Source organism: Mustela erminea, chromosome 9, assembly GCF_009829155.1.
Source record: "Mustela erminea isolate mMusErm1 chromosome 9, mMusErm1.Pri, whole genome shotgun sequence".
NCBI classification, from domain to species: Eukaryota; Metazoa; Chordata; class Mammalia; order Carnivora; family Mustelidae; genus Mustela; species Mustela erminea.
In genome coordinates, this window is record NC_045622.1 from 27,249,686 (window position 1) to 27,264,692 (window position 15,007).

At 46.6% G+C, this 15,007-nt stretch overlaps 1 protein-coding gene across 10 annotated transcripts in view; it reads left to right on the forward strand.

The window, feature by feature from the left end:
• Nucleotides 1–14,803, forward strand: part of NTM (neurotrimin) — a 939,904-nt gene extending 925,101 nt beyond the window's left edge. For 6 of the 10 annotated variants that reach the window (XM_032356562.1, XM_032356566.1, XM_032356568.1 and 3 more), the window contains 3 exons: nucleotides 2,558–2,593; nucleotides 8,176–8,208; nucleotides 12,999–14,803. In XM_032356562.1, coding sequence (XP_032212453.1) covers nucleotides 2,558–2,593; nucleotides 8,176–8,208; nucleotides 12,999–13,099 — 170 coding nt within the window. In that variant the 3' untranslated portion in view covers nucleotides 13,100–14,803. The remainder of the gene's footprint in view (nucleotides 1–2,557; nucleotides 2,594–8,175; nucleotides 8,209–12,998) is intronic. The other 4 variants (XM_032356561.1, XM_032356563.1, XM_032356559.1 and 1 more) reach the window with 3 other exon arrangements.
• Nucleotides 14,804–15,007: the final 204 nt, after the last annotated feature.

Consider the following 15,007-nt stretch of genomic DNA (forward strand, 5'->3'; position numbering starts at 1 on the left):
AACGGGGCTTTCCCCTCAGCTCCTCATTTGTGTCAATGGGTGTTGTCTGACTGGATTAAGATATATTTGTCCAGCCAAGCCACCATCCTGACAGAAGTCACATAGTCATTCATGCATTCATTCATTCAAATGGTTTATTGGAGGACTGATGTGGGTACAGCAAATTGCTCTGCATTCCTACATATCTGGCAAGTATACTGGTGCCAGAAGCAAGTAAAGAAAGCAAACAAACAAACTCCCTTGTAGATTTTAGATTTGTCAAACAATGGAAGTGAGCTGATGTGTAGGTCTATGTCATCTGCCAGGAACTCCAGGTATCCAGGGATGACTTGCATCCCTTGATAGAGGCAGATTCACCTTCAGGCCACAGAGTGAACTTCTGGTTGTTTTTGAGGGAAAATTCCTCCATACCCTCACAAGCTCAGGTAGCTTGGAATTTTTCAAATCCTTCCCTCTAGTTTCCCATGGTAGCAAGTACCCTTGAATATGATGGCAAGGGAAAGCAAAGAATTAGCAGATGATTAGTAAGAACATAAATTCCTTTTCCTCTGAGAACTCCCAGAAAATCTTACAGCGTCAATTACCTCACTCTCGCCCCCAGTCCCTACCACATCCCTCCACGGTACATTGTATCCAGCCAGCCCCAAATAACCCACCTGTACAGCTCCATGGTCCCATCTCCGCTTCCAAATCACATTCAACCCCCCCTTTTATCCAACACATAAAACAAAGCTCAGCTTTATCCAAGGGGGCTGGGAAGAGGAAGGCTGCCCTTGATCCCAGAGCTGGTTGCTCAGAATGGGCAGAGCTGTGATTAGAGTGATTGATCTGTCTGACATCTCTCACACAGGGATAGTCATAATTGCCCCTCACATTTGTCAAGCCTTTTTGGCTTTCTGGCAGGTGTCTGTCTCCAGAAACAGAAGGGCCAGGATTATAAAGGAACAGACCCCTCCTTCCCTGGCCTTGCAAATCTCAGGCTCTCCTAGCGGTGCCGTCCACCCTCCCCAGGCCTGCCCTCCACCCACAGCAGCCCTCATTCCTGTAAGCAGTCTTCCTCCTCCTCCTCTGTCCTCCTTGTTCCTCTGATTTGGATGCATGACATGGTTTTGCAATTGGCTTTATCACTGCTGTCTAATTCCCTGGCCTCTTCCCCTTAAGCCATCTGAAGATGAGAACGGGGAGAAGGCACAAGCTTTGAGAGTGCAATAGCTGGCGTTTGTGACAAGGAATGCAGTAAAGCATGTGCCATAAATCTGCTCTTCTCAGCAGACCCCTATGTGGCAATTAGAACCTCTGCCTCCCCGTCGGTCTATCTGTCTTCACCCTGTGTGTCATATGGACATTCCTCCAATTGTCAGCTCTCTGGAGTCCAGGATTCTCTGAAAAGATACATGGAAAAGTGATAGTATGTATTCAGATAAGTTTAGAAAGACTGAGGCCACCAAGATAAATGGGGTACGCATGGGAATGTTCTTTAATGTGGAGATCTCCTAGCTTTTCTTTACACGTAAAATCGCTAAGAGGGAGAAAAAGCATGGAGCATTTTCCAAATTTAATCCAAAAGAAAGCAATTTTGAAGTCTCAAATGAGAGACCATTTGAGAGGAGTCCATCACTGAGATGCCCTGTGGCTGACATAGTTCTGTGGAACTAGTCAAATGCCATTAGTGAGAGAGGTGGGTGTTTCTACCCCACTGGCTCTTGCTGAGGTCTAGTCCAGACATGGCAACCCCAAAATTCATGATGGAGGCCCACCATCAATCACAAATACAAACTTATACCAAAGTTTTCCGTGTGTCATCTCCCATTATCAGCGGACCCTCAGCCAAGACCCATCAAGCAGACTATGGCAATGGGAAAGCAGCATTTGTGTTATGCGAATCTGTAAACTGTGTGATGCAGTCCATTCTCCTATAGCATCGCAGAAAGCCAGCTATATTATTGCTGACTTTCATACAGACTGCTTGCCCTCATCATGTGACATGGACATTGGAAAGTGAGAAATGCTGTACAGGGAGGCCCCATCATGGCCAGGATCCAAAGGGAGCAGGGTCATCTTTTCTACCATGGACCAACAGTGTCCTGAGCACCTGCTCCCTAAGACCGCAGAGATTGCCGGGCTCCCAGAATCATGGTGGTTCTTGGGGCCATCTTGCTTGTGCTGTGGTGCCATGGGATCAGAAATTCCTGAACTTGGTCTCCAGTTCAGTGGGGATAAGATGTGTGACAGAAACCTCATCTGGAAAGGGACTTAGGTCCTTTGTTACCACATCAGTCCCCGAGCTCAGCACAGCTCTGGGAAATGTATGAGTGGCCAGCTCCCTCACTTTCCAACCATCACATCTAAGGATGGAAGCATAAAGCACGTTAGTGTTTCTCATGCTGAATCTTGTCCTACTACTTTTGGTTTTTGTGTCTTCCTTTATTTACCCATTCCCACAGAAATGTATGTGAAAGGCAGTATACAAACTATATATGACAAATATATAGCGGCTGTATATAATATATGTGTTTGTTTTCATTTTTCTCTCCTGTATGTCCCTCACCCGATTTAGAACTAAATGAGCCTACAAGCTCAACTTTGTTGCAAGGTCAGTATCCCCCTTGCCTTATGGTTTTTCTTCCCTCTCCTTTCTCCTGGAGTCCCCCTCCAACCTTCCCCACCTTTCATTACCTATCTGTGAAGTTGCTTAGAGGATGCTTGCGAAAACTAAGGAAGTCACTGGAGCTGATGGAGCTGGAAGGGTAGTCCTCCTCACTCTGCTCACACCTTGTCCGCACTTCCTCAGGAGTACCAGGTGGGGGGAAAGAAAAGGACCCTTAACTTCTCAAAGCCTAGAAATCTGTGTAAAGGCCAAAGGTAGAGAGCATGAGTCTAAACCAGTAGGAAGACAGTCCAATCCACCGAACAGTTTTCATAACAAGAATCCTATCAGTGGGCCCTAAGCAGCAGAAGCAAACACTGTGTGCATGAAGATTTAAGTATCCCCAATAATGAATCAGGTGGTTCAAAGCAAGGTTCTCTAAGGAAGGCAGGGAGTCAGGGTGCAGCACACATGTTAGTTAGTAAGCTGTGACCTGGAGTGGGATGCCACTGAGATCCAGTTCAGAGCCCGACATTTAGTAGTTCTGTGCTCTTGAGCAGTCACTAAACATTATTGAGACTCAATTTCCTCTTCTATAAAATAGAATTGATCTGCCTTATCTACCTTAGAGTTGTTCCAACATTCAGCAGAAACTGCATAGTAAAAAGGCTTTAGAAACTGCCAGGTGCATTTTGAATCATTCCAGTCCAATCTCCAGATGCAGACTGAAAGACAGGAATCTCCCTCAGTGCCACCTCTTAACGTCAAAGCTCTTCTCCCTGGCCACTTTACGTCCTAATCCACTTCAAGCCCTTCCCCATACACAGCTCCTGCCTCTCCTGCTTGTGTTTGCACCACCTTTTCAACTTTCTCAAGGCCCACTAGCGTGCCATAAGTGATTCGCAAGGGTCCATGGACCTCGCAGAGGAGGTTCACCAAGACTGTGCATGAGTGTTTGGGCTGGAGTGAGTCCAGCCGAGTGGTGGAAGGAATCCATGCTGCGTGTGCTGCTGTTCTCCTCCAAAGGACAGGGAGGACCCTACGGTGGCCCAGCAGGAAGGCAGCTACCAGGCTTTGCCCCCCTCCACCCCAGTCCCTGACCTTTCTCATCCCACTTGCCCCCATCCCCATCCCCCCACATCCCTTCCTGTCTGGCTACAGCAACACTCATTGGAAGCTGGTAGTGGACCTGCAAGGTGAGAAAGGAGATGGAAGGAGATAAATTGCATGAGAAGCTGTTTGACAGATGAGGAAAAATACTTTCATCACAAAAAGATTCAAGGCTGCATTCTTCACCTTAGTGATACAGGGTGCCATAGCGACGCACCGCAAACAGGAAAATGAAACAAAGAAATAGAAAGTAAAAGTGAAGTCAGTGAAAACATTCGGGTCCAATTTATGATTCAACTTATGTTTATTGAACCCCGATGCAGGGATGTCCACTGATGTAAAATCAAGAGCATCAAGGGTGTTAGGAAAGGAGCGAACCGTAAATGGTAAAAGGGAGGCATGAGGAACTGGAGCGAAGACAGATGGTGCTACAGGCTGTGCTTTCAGAAGTGACCGAGCTCATTCTGATCACTGAGCTCTTTATTTCCAGAGGGAATAGGAGCTTTTAAAATAGGCGGTGGCTGCTTAGGAGTTCCTATTTCCCTAAAGGTGTACTCACCTGACAGAGGGGGCATTGTCCCACACCAGAACCGACAATAACAAAACAGACCAGAAACAATCACTTCCGGCTGCTGCGGCTGAGCGGGAGCAGGACACTTCATGACCAGCCTCCACCTGCAGAGACAAAGCTGTCCTGCCTCACTCCTCTCTGCTGCAACAATGAATTTGGGTAAAAGGATCTGTATGCCAGCTCTCTACTCGGCCTCTCAGGCTGCTCTCAACCCCACATCCTTCTTTTTGAGTACAGGGCAATGGGTCATTGCCAGAAGTTGTAGATTGTAGACATCGGGAATGTTCCAAGATTTGGATTCTGTGGTCTTTACTATAACTGTTAGACTCTTTGTACAACGGAAGAAAACAGACCGTGTACCTGCGGCATTTCTCCCATTCACTTGTGTTCCTTTTTTTTTTTTTTTTTCCCATTCTTTTCTTTTTTATTTATTTAACTTCCTCCTCTGCTAGTCTCCCACAGAATAGAGAGCTACCTATCTTCTCAGGAAATACCCCTAAGTTATGCTCATCTTATCTCAGAAATACCAACCAAGATTTACACAAATGCATGGATTTCCATGGACAGGGTACACTTGGCTTTAAGAGAAGTTCTAAGCTGTTTTGTTATTCAATATCTGGAAAGACTAGAGAGATTCTGATAAGAGAATTTCATTCCTCCTCAGCATTTGCTGCCACCCTTGAAGTATTTCTCTGCTCCCCTTTTGCAAGCACAACAGATTGCATGTCATCCTCTCGTATTAATATTTGGTGGTGCAGGACTCCTGCCATGATAAATAAGGACTCAGGGATGCGCCACCATCCCTCACCAAGCTCCCTCACAGGCAAGTGTGCCGGAACCCACACTGCAAACTCAGCGTCTTGGTAGCTGTTCATTTCCCATCCACTGTCTTTCGTCTTTTATCTCCTAAGCATGAAGTCAGATTTGATGGTATCAGTGGGCTGGGAAAGGTTGGCTGATTAATGCCTGGGAACCTCACAGTGACTGGCAAACCAGCTTATTAAAGAATGGGGAGTAAGTAAACTCTGTATCAGAAGGAAAAAATTGCAGCAGGAAAGATGATCAGTTCTTCCCTGCAGAGGATTAAAGGTAGTTAATTAGGTCCAGCCATCCAGCAGTGAGCATTTCTATGACACATGTGTCTAAATACTGAAGGTATAAAAAGACATTCTCTCATCCTTTTTCTAGATGGTGAATATATCCATCCTGGCATGCAACCAGCTCTCCTCTGCCCATTAGAATCAGACAGAAGCCTTGTGCTTACCTAGGTACTTAGATTCAGCTGCAAGCACTGGCTTTGGTGGCAAAAAGATCACATTATGGATTGACCGGAGATATTGACTCAGAGGCTTGAGGGGAGTGCTTCTTTTTTCTTTCTTTCTTTTCTTTTTTTTTTCCTTCTCTTTTTCATTCTTTCTTCATTTTGGATATTTTACCCAGTTCTATCTGGCTGCTCATTAATATGTCAACAAAAAAATATATCACAAATTTTGGTCAAATTCTTGGCAAGGAGAATACATGCTTGAATTATCAGGGATTGGTTTTTTTGTTTATTTGGGTTTTTTTTTTGTTTTGTTTTGTTTTGTTTTGTTTTTGTTGTTGTTGTTGTTGAGAACCAAGAATGAACTCAGAAACATGAGCTGCACTCAGCTTGGAGGCTCAAACAAAGCCCACACTTCTGCAAACAGGGGCAATCGTGATGCCATCTCGAGCATGATATAGAAAACATGTTTCCTTGGTACCAAGTCAAAGGGAATGGGATGGAGTGTAGCATCAGGGTAAATATAAAGAATATCTTGGCGACATTTCCCCCCTCATTGTGGTGAGATGTAAGGCGGAAGTAGGACATTTCAGTTAACTAGAAGTTTTGAAACATTGCTGTCTGGCAAAGCTCGAGGATACATTCTAGCTAAGGATCAATGTCAAATTGTCCTTTGCCAAGGTGGACACTGAAGAGTACTGACCTTCACTCAAGTAGCATGTGTTACAGATTCAGGGAAAAGAGTAGCTGGATGGGGACAATTCAGCTGAAGTTGTTTACAGATCTTTGCCTTTCAAAAAATCACAACTTGTATTTAGATCACCGTGGAAACGTATGCTTTCAATTCATTTATCTTTCTGATAGTTCCAGCAAACCAAACTACCAAGCAGAACCCTCCCTTCTATCTTTTCTCCAGCAAAATCTAAACTTGCAACCTACCAGTCTGTGGCTGCCTGCCCCCAAATGTTCCCTACATCTGAACTCTTTGTGGTTTGGGGTTGAAGGACTATGACTACTTTATTGTTCTTCATCTTTCCTCCTGAAGTCACCCTTCTTCTTGGTACAGAGGGACTCAAGTCAGTCGTACAGGAGTGAGGCACTTCATGAAAATAGCCCCACCTTGGCTTCCGGGTGGTTCTCGAGGCCCCAGCAAATCACTCCAAGGGACTGTCCTCACTACATGCACAGACAACATGGCACCAGCACACCTGGCTTTTTTTCTACCACCTCAACCTGACATCAGATCTTCTGTGAATCATGCCTTTGATTTTTGATCATACATCACCCTTTCCATCTTTTTCAGAGTGGCTTCCCCACATTGCTAATGTCCACTTTGGTCGAGAGGGATATCTATTTCAGGTGCCCTGAAAGAAAAATAAAGAGCTTGAAGGCATACATTTGTATTCATCTCAAATTGGTCAGATGTTTTAGTTTAGTTTAGGTTGAATTATGTCTAGGTTGTCTTTCCTTCTGTATGCAAGGACCTTTGCACAGAGAGTGGGATCACTTTCATGCAAAGAATTTCATGCATTTTTTTTTGTTTTTTATTTTACTGAGGTATAATTGACAAATAAAAGTATGTTTAAAGTGTAATCATGTTGATTTGGTACACAAACACATTGTGAAAGGATTTTTGCACCCTCTCTATATCCAGGCTGAACAGCTGCAGAGACCCCTAGGTAAAGAGGGAAGTAAAATATTCCAGATTGGGGGCACCTGGGTGGCTCAATCTGTTAAGCAGCTGCCTTCAGCTCAGGTTATGATCCCAGGGTCTTGGGATCGAGCCCCACATCGGGCTCTCCAGTCAGCAGGAGGCCTGCTTCTCCCTCTCCCACTCCCCTGCTTGTGTTTCCTCTCTTGCTGTGTCTCTCTGGGTCAAATAAATTTAATAAAATCTTTAAAAAAACGTATTCCACATTGGGCCACTTCCGGCCACTCATACTTCTACTATTAGCAGAAAAGTATCTGTGGATTATTCTGGAGGCTTGAAGTTGGTGAAATGTGGGTCTTTTGTGGTCTAATCATCCAAAAAGAGCTGGCATCACAGTAAATTTCCACAGGCAGGTCTTACTTAGCAAGTGCAAGTGCAGAAGCATAGGTGTGGGTCTTATTGCCGGAGGTTGCCCTCTGGACCAGCTTGATATAGTCTGAGTTCTTCAGGGAGGTCAGGCACCACAGGTCTGGGCCCTCTGGCACAGTGTTTATAAAACACATAGATAAATGCCAAAGTTTTATACTCAAATGTAGCATGGACACCTATATTCAGATTGCTATAGTATAATCCATTTGTTACCAGCCAATTTTATACTTAAGGCTTACAGACTTCAACTAATTAGGGTCTGGTGGCCAAAGAAAGTTGTACAAAAAAGTATTTATTGGCTTGGGGCCCCAGGCTCCAAGATGTACTGAGTCTTCTGCTACAATCAGATGATTGCGTTGACTCTCATTGGATCAATGATCCAATCTGATCATCATTCACATTCTGCCCCAGCACCCCCCACCCCCACTCCACCTTCCCAGCAAAGTGGAGAGATGCATATATGAGAGCTGGGCTGTGGTCAAGACAGCAAGAGCCAAGGGCAAAGCAAGGGCTTCTGAGTGCTTTCTACCTTAACAGTGGTTTGTTTTTAATTTTTTTTTTTTTAGAAGTGAAAACTACAGCCCTGACCCCTTGGAAAGGTTGGTATATTTATTCCCAGGCAGCTCTGCCTGGGGGGTATGGGTGTCCCAAACTCTTCACCTTTTTCCCGGATGCCTTGTCTTCTGAGCTAACCCTAGGAAGCAGCCCAGTGGGATCCTTCCCTAACCTTGGGCCATCTCTATGACAATCTCAATTAACCTGTCTCCAAGGACCTGCCATTCCCTCTGGGTAGCTTCCACCCATAGATGTCTAACTGCTGTTTGCTGGCAGCACTAATGAGCACCTGCCAGGGCCCAGAATAGCTCCACATCTTGGCTGTTCCATACCAGGCTGGCCTCTCCTCACACGCGGATGCTCTAATGCAATGATGTTCTTAGACCTTGGCCTTGCATGCTGTCCTCTGCTTACCCTGTTCTCTCTTCCTCTCTTTCTAACTTAAGCTGGAAGGGAAGTGGTGGGAGGGAGGGGAAAATGGAAGGAAGGGGGAGGTTCTTGGGTGAATCACTTGGCTACGAATTAAACAGTGTCTTATTTGAGGCTTTCATTTCTGCTAGATGTTTCTGATGGATAAATTGACAGTCATCAGAGTTCTCTGGGACCCCAACTATCCTGGTAATTAGTCTTGTTAGGCCTCCACAGCTCTCTAATGAGGTAAAGGGAATAAAGGCATCCAAGGCAGAGTGGAGGCATGGCCGTGTCATGAACAGTGGCCTCATCTGTGTGGCCCGTATCACCAGGAGGAGGGGCTAGCTGCTGCTCTGGCCAGTGTGCAGGCTCAGAGAGGGCCCTGCCCCTGGCTGCTGGGATCCATACCTGCCTGGACAAAAGGCCCTCATCTATGGAATTCTTTCATAGCCTGGAGAGTGGGGTATAGCCTGTGTGGGCCCCACTTTTCCCTGTGTCCAGGTGGGACAGGCCCCATGGCCTCACTTCTCTTCTCCTCATTCTTAGAAGATGTATAAGTTACACTCAGTAGCAGCCCCAAGCTAGTGGAAAGAAAATTGTATTTGGAGACAGAAGTCGATGGAGCTTGGGGAAGTCACTTAAGCTTTCTGAGGCTAATTCTCCACATATGAGAGCTGAAGAGAACAATCTTCATCTCGAATCTGAGTGTCTTTGAGGGACTGGGACACTGTTCCAACTGCAAGAACTCTTCCTGAAATCCTAATTGATATGATTTTACTTCTATGCATACTTCCCCTTAAAGTATAAAACTTTCACCGGAAGTTTTACTGAAAGTAAAATCTTTCAGGGACTTTTATTGGAAATAGAAGAAGAGTGAAGCATATGTAGAAGAGAAACAGATAAAACAGAAAGTAGGGAAAGAGGGTTTTGTTTTGGTTCAGTCGGTCTTTTGCTTTTTTCTCTGAGTAGAATCTTAAGAGAAAATAAAACACACAGACAAAGTAAACATGAACATATCAGTATGCATCAAAGCATTTTGGTTTCTTCCTTCTTTGAGCAAGCATTTGTTAAATACCTGCCCTGGGCCCAGTTAGACACAGGCCCTGCTCTTAAGGAGCTTATAACACAGATGAGGAAATACATGTTCGATAAATAAAGAGAAATAGATCACAGACAGTGTGTATTTTAAAAGCTGGACGCATACAGTGCTATGGAAGCAAAACAGGAGCCAAGTCAAGGAAGTCTGCGTGGAAGTGGAAACTGGGGACCAGAACAGAATCTGGAAGGAGTGGGAGTGATTTGGGTGAGAAGAATTTCAGGCAGAAGGTTGGAGGGTATGCGGATGGGAAGGAAAAGGAACGTGGCTAACACACGCACACTTGAGTAAGCACGCCTGTGTGGCGCCTGTGTGCTTCGGAGATGGGGAGAAACCAAAGAACAAGTGGCAGGAACAGTGGCTGACGATGCAGAGAGCAAGAAGATGAGAAAATGTAGGGCATGTTCTACCAAGGAGCTGGGAAGTTTTGTAAAGGCTGTAGGATCACATGGGTTAATATCATGATGAATGTGGACTCATAGCAACACCGCTCTGGAATTAACATAAAGAAAAACTTCAAGGGGTCAAGGTCACAGGGGACAAGACCCAGTCTGTGAACTTTCATGGCAACCAAAAGGAGAGCTGATGCAGCTGTCCTCTTTGAGAGGACACCGGAGTACCCTTGTCTCAATGTTTCTTCGGGGTCAACCTCTGTTCCCTCCTTTTTGTGACCAGTTTTGTCCAGATCAGGGTTCTTGGACCTGCCCAAGAGAAGAATGGGTTAGGGTGAGGGGAGAGAGCATGGGGGCGGGGGAGGAGGCAGGCCAGATGTGGCCCCAGTGCAGTGGGTGATGGTCCCCTGTGGGCTTCAGACAGGAGAGAAACAGAAAGGCTCTGTGAGCTTGTCCAGGGTAACAATGCAGGCAAGAGGAGGCTCTGGCACACTTGGTGGCCTTTGCCTTTCTTCTGTGGGAAGAACTTTCTGACACAACAGGTCAGAGCCCCTCTCTGCAGGCTCTCTGTGGTGTGTCCCAGCAGGCAGCGGAGCCACAAAGGAACTCTGGGGGCTTAGCAAAGAAGCCAAAAACATGGTGCCCAGAGCGCACACCTATAGGGGCGTCCAGGCATTGTGAGGAAGATTGGGGGTTGTTTGCACACTCACAGCTGCCCCCCATGCAGCACTGCAGAGGCTCTGGCTGCAAACACGCTTTTCTGACTCTTCTTACGTGGTAAGGAATCTAGGTCCCTGCTGGACTATCTGCCTGGCTTGAGGCAATCTCCATTTTTCTCCCTGGAGACTCCCACGAGCTGGACAGCCCCAAGAAGAGGGACTGCAGGTGGGAATTCCAGAGCCATTAAATGCAGAGAACTGGCATTTTTTCTCTTCTTCTTTACCACAGGGCGTCTTCTGAGCCATGGCCAGGACTGGGAGTGAGGATGGGAATGTGCTGGAGGGAGTGGGGGAGTGGGCTGCAAAGCTGTGTGCAGGTGCTCAAGAGAGCATAAGAAAGGCAAGAGGAAAAGAGCCAGCTGCCAACAGATGCATGTCTGGCCCAGAGCACACCACACTAAGCACGCAGAACACCCTTGGAATCCTCATGCCTTGTGCATGGGAAAATGGAGTGCAGCCACTAGGCCTGCCCCCGCTATTTAAGCTGGAACCCAGATGCTCAGAGGCCTCAGAAACAACCTTTGTGGCTCAGAGTTAGTCTCAGTAGCAGGCAAAGGTCTTGATGTGAAAGATCATGGAGTGGCCCAGAGCAGCAGGGGTTCTCCAGGGAGAGAACAGACCACCTCAGCCTAGAAGGCATGGTGAGTGGCTTCTCTCCTGGGGTTCCAAAGAATGGTCTATGGACAACAGAGATTGAATGTGCAAAGAAGGAGTCCTGATGATGGTTTACAGAAAAACATTCCATGGCAGATGCCTTTCGTTTTGTGTTACCTGGAAGTTTATTTCCCAGCTGGTGTAGAGCAGAATACATGGGTTTCATTCGGGCTTCTTATCATGAGAACTTGCACTGCCTGGCCTTGGAAGTGCTGTGAATCCGACAGCACAGACTGGAAGACCCAGTCCATTTTGAACTCATAAACATCTCTTTAGCCACTGCCCCAGAACCAGAGATTTTTCTCAAAGGTCTAGGAATTAAAGTTAGATGGGCAGTGCTTCCAGGGCGAAGGGCTCTAGGACGTGATGGAATAATCCCGTATGGAATCGAGAAAGCCTGGTTTGATGCTGATCTGCCTTAGCCGGAAGCGTCTCTGATGGTTAGCCTCCAAGTCAGACAGGCAGGCTCTGGCTTTGTTTTTTTGACCCGGTGTGGACGTGGGCTTAGGGGGGATACCAGCCTTTAATACCTCCATTAAATTCATCACAACAGAGCACTCCAGAGCAAGTCTGACAGAGTGCCCTGCTGCATTAGGTACCCACCCCCTCTGGGCCTCCAAACCTGTGTGTACTCTTCTTGAATCATGGCTCTATTTGTGAGGGACATTCTTGGTCAGACACTTTTATTTCAAAAATAGGGAAACTGCTGGGATATTTCATGCACCTCGTGGTTCCTGCCTTTGGCCCTGCCTCCTGAGAGTATCTGTCTGCAGGCCAGGTTGAGATGCACCTTGCACCTGCAGATGTTCACGGTGGTAGGCTCTCCATCCTAGTGTCCACATAAGCCTTCCCTCACTTGCACGTGGACAGCAAAAGACCACCTATTTCTTCACTTGATCCCACCTCGACATCCAGCAGGCTGGTTCTGGCCTTTCAGGGACAGGATACTCAAGCTAGGGCCTCTGTGACCTTGTCCAAGTGGGGAAGAGGCCAAGTGCTGCAGGCGGAAGCCCAGTGCCCGGCCCGAGATAGAGTGATAGACAGAACGGATGCCGAGTCCGAGGCAGCAGCAGCAGGGAGACAGATTATTGTGTCCAGCAGGTCCTTCCCTGCCCAACAGGGTGAGCAGCTGGAAGGTTATATGCACATTCAAGGCAGACACTGCTCAGAAGTGGTCAGACGATGATGCAGACACTACAAGGGCCTCACTTCCTCGAAGCTCTTTATAGAACATGAATTAATGCTGCCACCTTCTTCTTGCACTTGACCCTGAGCACGTTACAACACAGTAGAGGAGTTGGGACCACCAGCACACTTTAACCTGAACCTCTTGTTCTCTCCGTGTCAAGGAAAGCTCCCCGTTATACCGTGTGTATCCACGGGACCCAAGCTGTGGAAGGTTATTTCTAGTGCACCCCCCCGCCTCCACATACGGAGTGGGAACATGAGATGTCCCAGTTAAAGGGACGCCTCATCAGAGGCAAGGCCTAATGACAGCAGATCGCGTGACAGATGGTCCCTCTTAGACCAGGCAGCCCATGACGAGTGCGTTCTCTCCACAGGTCCCGGCGCGGTCAGCGAAGTGAACAACGGGACGTCGAGGAGGGCAGGCTGCATCTGGCTGCTACCTCTTCTGGTCCTGCACCGACTCCTCAAGTTTTGATGTGAGTGCCACTTCCCCCACTGAGGAGAAGCTGCTGCCACAGCAACCGCCCACCACAGCAATGGCAACTCCGACAGCAACGAGAGCATCCCTGTTTCTTATGAGCTAGAATCAAATGAAATTCCGAGACACAGAGCCTAATGGGACACAAATTCGAGGGAGGGAACAAAGAATACTTTGGGAAAACGCGTTTCAAAGGGAAATTGAAAATCGCCTTGCAGGCCTTGCAGATCCGTAGGCACAGCTGAGTTTTCTTTCTTTGCCCAAACGGAAAGAACGCACACCTGACTTGGGACCCACCCGCAGCTGCATTGTGACCGGTCTGTGCGCAGGGTGGGCCGGGCTCAGCCACTCTGCCCACTAACGTGCCCCCGGCAAGGAAAATTCTGGAGTCGGCCATCCCAAAATTCAATAGAGATGAACACAGAATGAGTTGTGCAGGCCCAGATGTGCCACTGTGGCCCCTTTCAGAGACTGTGCCACTGTTGTGTGTATTACAAAATGCAAAATTAAAGAAAAAAAAAAAAGAAAAAGGAAACTAAACAAGACAGTCTGACAGCTACAACAATCCCACAATCAACAGTCACAAAAGATATTATTAAACTTTTGTTTTTCTTTTTTTTGGTTTTCGTTTTACTACATGGACATCATGGATAATAAGGGATTCTGGTTCATTATTAATTTTATTAATTATATTTTCTGATATGAGCCTAGAATTTAGTGCAAAAACAACACAAGACTAAAAAATACACAAATGAAAGGGGTGAAGAGAAGTATGTTTGTTCAACATTAAAAATAGTGTACTTCTTAACTAGGTTTACAACTGGTGGACTACACACCGGGCATTAACCACCTGGTGAGGCTATGTCAAATCCACCAAAAAAACACATACGATTTAACCACCATCTCCACCAGCGCTACAGATTTCTCCTTATTCTGGCATTTAATGCAGACAATACTATGCTTCTACCTGCTGTTTAGAAATGGAAGGGTGATCCGCACTGTATCTTGAGTTTGTTGGCTATGCTTCTTTTGATGACATATATTATACAGTATATATATACATATATTTTTTTTGTTAGAGTTCTAGCCATTTTATTTCTCAGCAGGGTCCTTTCTCAGACATTACTGCATGCTGTATATGGCGTTAGCTGTGTGTTGATCTTCTAAAAGATGATAGAGTTTACTGGTAATTGTGTAATCAGCTCCTGCCTTTTTATTTTCCTGGGTTATTTACACGTCAGAGACATTTATAAAAAGTGAAAAGAGAAACAAAACAAAACAACACTCATACCAGGCGCAGCATCTTTTCCAGGTGTGGCTCTCGGAGGGGAAGGCCCTGACAGGAGGCCTGGCTTCTCCATCATGCCTCGGGGCGTGAGCAAACAGCAAGTAACTGAACCAACTAAACAGTCAGTAACCACTTGCTTTAGCCCATTATGGGAATCTCTGATGCCTTTGTGACTACTGGAGAATTGAATCCTCTCAATTCATTTTATTTAATTCCCCACCTTTGTGTGCGTGTGTATGAAAGAGAAGAAAATGCAGTTTTTAGATAACCTTTTTTTCCTCCCCCGAAGTCTGGGAACGGGAGAGGCCTCGGGGAAGGGTCCTGGATGTGATGAGGGAAAGTGGGATTGGGGGCTAGGGGAGGGAGGGGTTGTCTCTGACTTGACATTAAAAAGTGTTCCATGTCCCTCTTCACCTGGTGTGGTACCTCATTCTCAAGCGGGGGGCAGGGGTGAGGGGCAAGAGAGCCTGTCTGGCTCAGGTGGGAAGAATATGGAGGCGAAAGTGCATCTGACTCAAGCCACTGATCTTTAGCTCCCTTCGTTGGGGTGGAGCGGCTTCCTTCTGTGGATGTGCTCTGATGACAGATGGGTCCAGAAAACTACCTTCATCTTCCTA